At 44.5% G+C, this 5702-nt stretch overlaps 1 protein-coding gene across 1 annotated transcript; it reads left to right on the top strand.

Moving 5' to 3' along the window:
- The first annotated feature begins 1831 nt into the window (after positions 1 to 1831).
- LOC101713070 (cathepsin G) lies at positions 1832 to 4643 on the top strand. Its single transcript, XM_004864062.3, has 5 exons — positions 1832 to 2070; positions 2793 to 2940; positions 3335 to 3470; positions 3682 to 3936; positions 4359 to 4643. Exons 1-5 carry the CDS (start codon positions 2016 to 2018, stop codon positions 4521 to 4523), a joined length of 759 nt encoding a protein of 252 aa, XP_004864119.1. The 5' UTR covers positions 1832 to 2015; the 3' UTR covers positions 4524 to 4643.
- Positions 4644 to 5702: the final 1059 nt, after the last annotated feature.

Genomic DNA, 5702 nt, shown 5'->3' with positions numbered 1-5702 from the left:
TAGTCTTCCCTACTATAGTGGTAAATACAAACTCCACCACAAATTAAGCATCCATACAGGTGTATGTCAGCATCCACATGTGTAAGGGTCTGGCCAATTAGTCTGCTTCTGTGTCTTATCAATATGACACTGTCTTGGGCTGGGGATTTAGCTCAGTGGTTCCACCACCTGCCTCGGAAGCACAAGGTCCCAAGTTTGATCCCCGGTATATAAAAAAAAAGAAAAAAAATATATATATATATAATATAACACCATCTTCATTACTATGACTTTATTTTATAAGCAAATCCTCCCATCTTATTCTTGTTTTTTAATACTGTCCTGGCTATTTGGAGCCATTTGTTTTTCCCAAATATATTTAGAATGAGTTAATTTTTACAAACTATTTTTCACATTCAAGAAATATATTGTTCAGTTTTGGGAAAATGACATTTTTATATTTCATGTCTAACTCATAAATATAGAATCTATGTTTAGATTTTGTTATATGTCTCTTCATCCAATTTTATCATTTGTACCAAAGATACATTACACATATTCTTTCAGATTTATGCTTAGTTTGGCCATTACATGCCATGTAAATATTAATATTTTTAATTTTCAACTTCTAACACTGTTACTGAACATGTATAAATACGAATAATTTTTTAAATTGCTTTACTACCAAATTCATTAAACAGTTTAAATAATTTTGGTAATTAAGCTATGGATTTTTCTGGATTCTCTGTGTATACAATCATTTCTCAAATCATTACAATTTTGCTTCCTCCTTTCCTGTCCTTATAGCTTTTACTTCTATTTCCTGCTTCACCATTAAGTACAATAAAAGTGGGACTTCGGTGAATAACTTTTATCAGATTAAGGACATTCTTTTTTAGTATGTGTTTGTGATACTTAGTAATTGTAATCACCTTGATGAATTAGTACGCACATGTATGGCATCCTGATCATTACTACTCCCCTTCCTACCACACCCTTTTCCCCAGATTCCTTAGTCTACCTCCCTCCTTGATTCCTACTATCTCTCTTTTATTTGCTCTTGGAATTATTTATAATTTGGGGAATATAAGAGAAACTATGAGATATTAAGCCTCTGTGTCTGATTTATTGAACTTAAAATTACAGTCTCAAGACCCAGCCATTTTCCTACAAATGACTGAAACCATAGTCTTTATGACTTACAGAACTCCCTTGTGTATATTTACCATTTTTTTATCTATTTCTTTGTTGATGGGCATAATTTTTACCAAGGATTTGTCTGACTCGGTTGATTTTAAAAAGTATGTACTAGTGACAAAGCCTTGTTCTTTCTGTGTCTTTCTGGCAAAACACTGCACCCTCTCAGGAGAGTGGCTATTTAATCTGCATTGACAGAGAAGTAGGAGTAACAGGGACCACAGCAGGGTGGCCTTGGGCCAGAGGGTAGAGACAGCCAAGCTTGACTCTTCCTCTTCAGCTCCCTTTGACTTTTTCCTGATGTCCTCAACCATATCCTCTACCACACCACACCAGGTTTTATTAACCCTTGCCCAAGCCTTACTAAGTATTTAGGAATACGTGACCCAGGGATTTTGCATTCATTAACAGAAAGCTTGAAATTCCAAGCCATGGAAGCTCTGAAGTCACAGGGATAGGATATGGTGAGAGTAGGCAGCTGCCTGTTTTCATGTCTTCTTGGAGGTACTGGGGGCTTGAGTGGGTTGAGGTTTCTGGAGCACACAGCTCCAAGGCCCCCTTCTGGTTGCCCTGAGTTCCTCTTTCTGCTGTCACCACTGACTCAGCAACTCAGTGGGAGATCAGGACGTTGGCTTGGATGATTCCCGCTTTGCCCAGATCACTGGCAGTTGGTGGGCAAACCTCCTAGGCAGCCCTGGGTGGTGCAACCACCACACTAGCAGGACCGTGGGACTGCAAATTCTCAAGCCCCCTCCTACCCCTTCCTTCCTTTCTCAAAGGCTAAAAGTCTGGCAGGAGGAGATACATGCAGCAACTGACTGAGCAGACTTTCGGGCAGGATGCAGCCACTCCTGCTCCTGTTGGCCTTGATCCTACTCCCTGGGGCCAAGGCGGGTGAGTGAACAACCCCAACCTCAGAGGTCTGGTCCCATCCCGCAGACCCTGGGGCCACACTGCTTTGGCACATCCTCATTCTAGATGCTTGAGCATGTATTTGAATTCATATTTCCTCAACTGTTAAATTGGAAGGAGATTGGTAGCAACCTTACAGATTTGCTGTGAGAGTTAAATTATTAATGTGCACAGCATTGACCCTGCTATAAGGTGAGTGTTGTGTGAGTATATTTTATATAAATTCATTCTCTAGCCCACATGTCAAAGCCTAGGAGACAGAGATACAGAAGGAACAGTCCCATTAGCTCAGCTCTAGTTTCTTAAAGTCCTATGCTGTCCATGAGCTGGACTCAGAGAGGGATGTGGAAAGTTCCTTGAGGGAGAAAGTGCCAGTGAACTCCAAGGAGAGTTCATGCTAGATAACAACAGAGCCTCTCTCCTCCAGACCTGAAGCTGAGAGTGGCCTTGCCTGGAGCAACCATTGTTCTCCCTTTGCAGAGGAGGGGAGTGAGATGAGGTCTGGGGTGGCAGTGGTGTCTGCAGAGCCTGGGAGCCACCTCCCCGCATCTGGCACCTGCAGAACCCAACCCTCACCATCAGCTCCTCTCTCTCCCACATCACCTCTCCTGCCCTCCCACCCTCCAGACTTTCTGAAGCCACCAACCTTTGCCTGCCCTGCAGGTTCTCAAGCACAGAGGTAAGTGCCGAATGCTTCCTTCCAGGGAAGATCATTGGAGGACAAGAGGCCAGGCCCCACTCCCACCCCTATATGGCATATCTTCAGGTCGAGAGTCCAGAAGGTCTGAGCAGTTGTGGGGGATTCCTTGTACGAGAAGACTTTGTGATGACAGCAGGTCATTGCTGGGGAAGGTGAGAATTCAAGAACTATTTGGGGTATAGACACAGAAGAACTCCTCAGAGCAGCTATCTGAAAGCAACACTAGTAGCCATGAAAGGGTGAAAAAGACCAGGAAGGATGGGGGAAACAGAAGGTAAGAGGCTAGTATAAAAGAGGAGAAAATAACGAGGGAAGATGAAAAGCATGTACTGAGGCTCAAAATATGAACTCAAGCTATTTTACAATTTAATCTCCAGCTCAGGGATGCTGAGCAACAAGGGTCTGGGCTCAGCTCTGGGACTTTTCCATTCTCTCCTCTCTCCAGCTGCAGTCTTGCCCTGCCAGGGATCTCCATGGCACTGCAAAATTATTGGACCATAGCTTCTGCTTCTCATACTTACCCATAGGCCATTCCTTGCTTTCCAGTGCCATAAATGTCACACTAGGGGCCCACAACATTGAGAAGCAGGAAAGGACCCAGCAACAGGTCACTGTGCTCAGAGCCATCCGTCACCCCAGATACAATGAAAAGAATGCCCAGAATGACATCATGTTACTTCAGGTACTGCCTGTCTGACCCTTTGGTTTGTTGGCCTAGTCTGGTCTCTCCCAGTGTGGTGGCTTCAATGTGTCCTGGGACATTGGTGGAGGAAGCAAAGGCAGGGCTCCAGGGCAGTAGGTTGGAGGAACATGAGGTGAGTGCTATACAACCAGTCCCCAAGCATTGGTTGGGACTCCCACCTGAGAAAGGTTGCCTGCACTCTTCCTGACAGCTGAGGAACAGAATCACACGGAATCGATTCGTGAGGCCAGTGGCCCTGCCTAATGCCAGGGAGAAGCCTAGGCCTGGGGCCTTGTGTACAGTTACTGGCTGGGGCTGGATCAACCTGCATGAATGGTCAGACAAACTCCAGGAAGTGCAGCTGAGAGTGCAGAGCAATCGGAAGTGCACCCGTCGCTTTCCTTCCTACAGCAGCCGGATTCAGATTTGTGTGGGGGATCCAAGGCAAAGGAAGGCTGCCTTCAAGGTAAGCACATGGACATCTGCCTATACTTCCGGGGACAGGCGGGCTCAGCCGAGCATAGGCAATGGGAACAAATTCCTTTCCTCCACAACCTCAGTCTAGTAGCCAGACCAGATCAAAGTGCAGTGGAGATCTTTTCCCATCAATATAATCTCTGAAGGAATGGGAAGAAGACCCACAACACATATGCAACATTTTCCTTGAAAAGGTGAAAGCACCTTGAATCTACTTGATCTGGAGACTGTAAAGCCCAGCCACTAAGAGGTAGTGTCCATAGGCCACCCTTTGCTCTCCTGCACTCCCATCAACCTGCCATCTCACACATACAGTTGAAAAAACCCATCCGTCCCTGCCTTTTCTGACAAACAGGACTTTAGGGGAGCAGGAAGGCCTGGCTTAGTGTTCTGTCTCCTCTCTGCCTACAGGGGGACTCTGGTGGCCCCCTGGTATGTAACAGTGTGGTCCAGGGTATTGTCTCCTATGGGGACAAGGAACGTGGGACTACTCCAGAAGTCTTCACCAGGATCTCAAGCTATCTACCCTGGATAAATAGAACAATGAGATGCTTTCAAACAGCAGAATCAGACTGAAACATTACCTTCTTCCCCCTGTGACTGGCACATTTACACTGGGGCACACCAGACAAGCCTTAAAAAGTGTCCCATCTAGAGTGCAAATTTTTGTTCATTAAACAACATTCAGTACTGTCTCAGTCTGTTTGAATTGCTATAACAAAATGTTGGCCTGTAAACAGCAGAAATTTACTTATCCCAGTTCTAGCAGTTAGGAAGTCCAAGATAAATTCTGTGACTAGTGAGGACCCACTTCCTAGTTCATAAACAGGGATCTTCTTGCTGTGTCCTCATACATCAGAAAGGGTAAAGGAGTTCTCTGGGGTCTTTTATAGTATAGGCACTGATCCCATTCACACAGACTCTGCCTTTATGATGTAATTGGTCCCCAAGGGCTCTCCCTCCAAATTTCCTCAAATTGAGTATTGAGTTTCAACATAAGAATTTTGGAAGAACACAAACACAAAGACTATAGCAAATATACATCAAATGTGTGTCATAATTGAGTTGAACTCTTCCAGGAAAATGAAGTCAAATGAAATCCTTCTCCTTCCCAAGGTCCTAAGAATCAGAATGAGCTTCTTTTTCCCTTTAACAATATGGTCCTATATTATTCACTTTTCTGTCACTGGGACAAATTTCCAACTGCCAAAACTTAAAAGAGGAGAGGTTTATTTGGACTCATGACTTTAGAGTGTCTAGTCCATGTATACTCAGCTGGTGCCAAGGTAGAAATGGCATGGTAGAAAGGCATGGCAGAGAAAGGCTCCTCAACCTATGGTAGCTAAGGGCAGAGGGAAAGAGAGGAGCCAGGTACAAGAATATACACTCCCAAGCCATGGCCCCAGTGACCATCCCCCAACCAGGCCTCACCTCCTAACAGCACATTCAGCTATGGACTGGATGGATTAATCCACTCATGAGTATAGCACCCAATAGTCCAGTCACCTTGCAAATCCCCAACCCTGAACAAATGTGACTTTGGGGGGACATTTTGGATCAAAATCATAACAGTTCTCTTCTCCCTTAGGTCTCACTTTCCCCACCATCTTGGGGCACACTAGAAAGACATATCTCTCTTCAAGGAAATTTTCTCTCCACCTTATGAGACAATCTCCCTTACTAGATATAGAAGCATGTTCTATCTAAAACTGATATCCATAAAGACAGGTGGACACAAGGAGCAGACTTACAATT

Source organism: Heterocephalus glaber, unplaced genomic scaffold, assembly GCF_053883595.1.
Source record: "Heterocephalus glaber isolate CG9 unplaced genomic scaffold, H.glaber_assembly_v1.0 deba00001662, whole genome shotgun sequence".
NCBI lineage: Eukaryota > Metazoa > Chordata > Mammalia > Rodentia > Bathyergidae > Heterocephalus > Heterocephalus glaber.
This window is presented reverse-complemented; position numbering and strand designations above follow the sequence as displayed.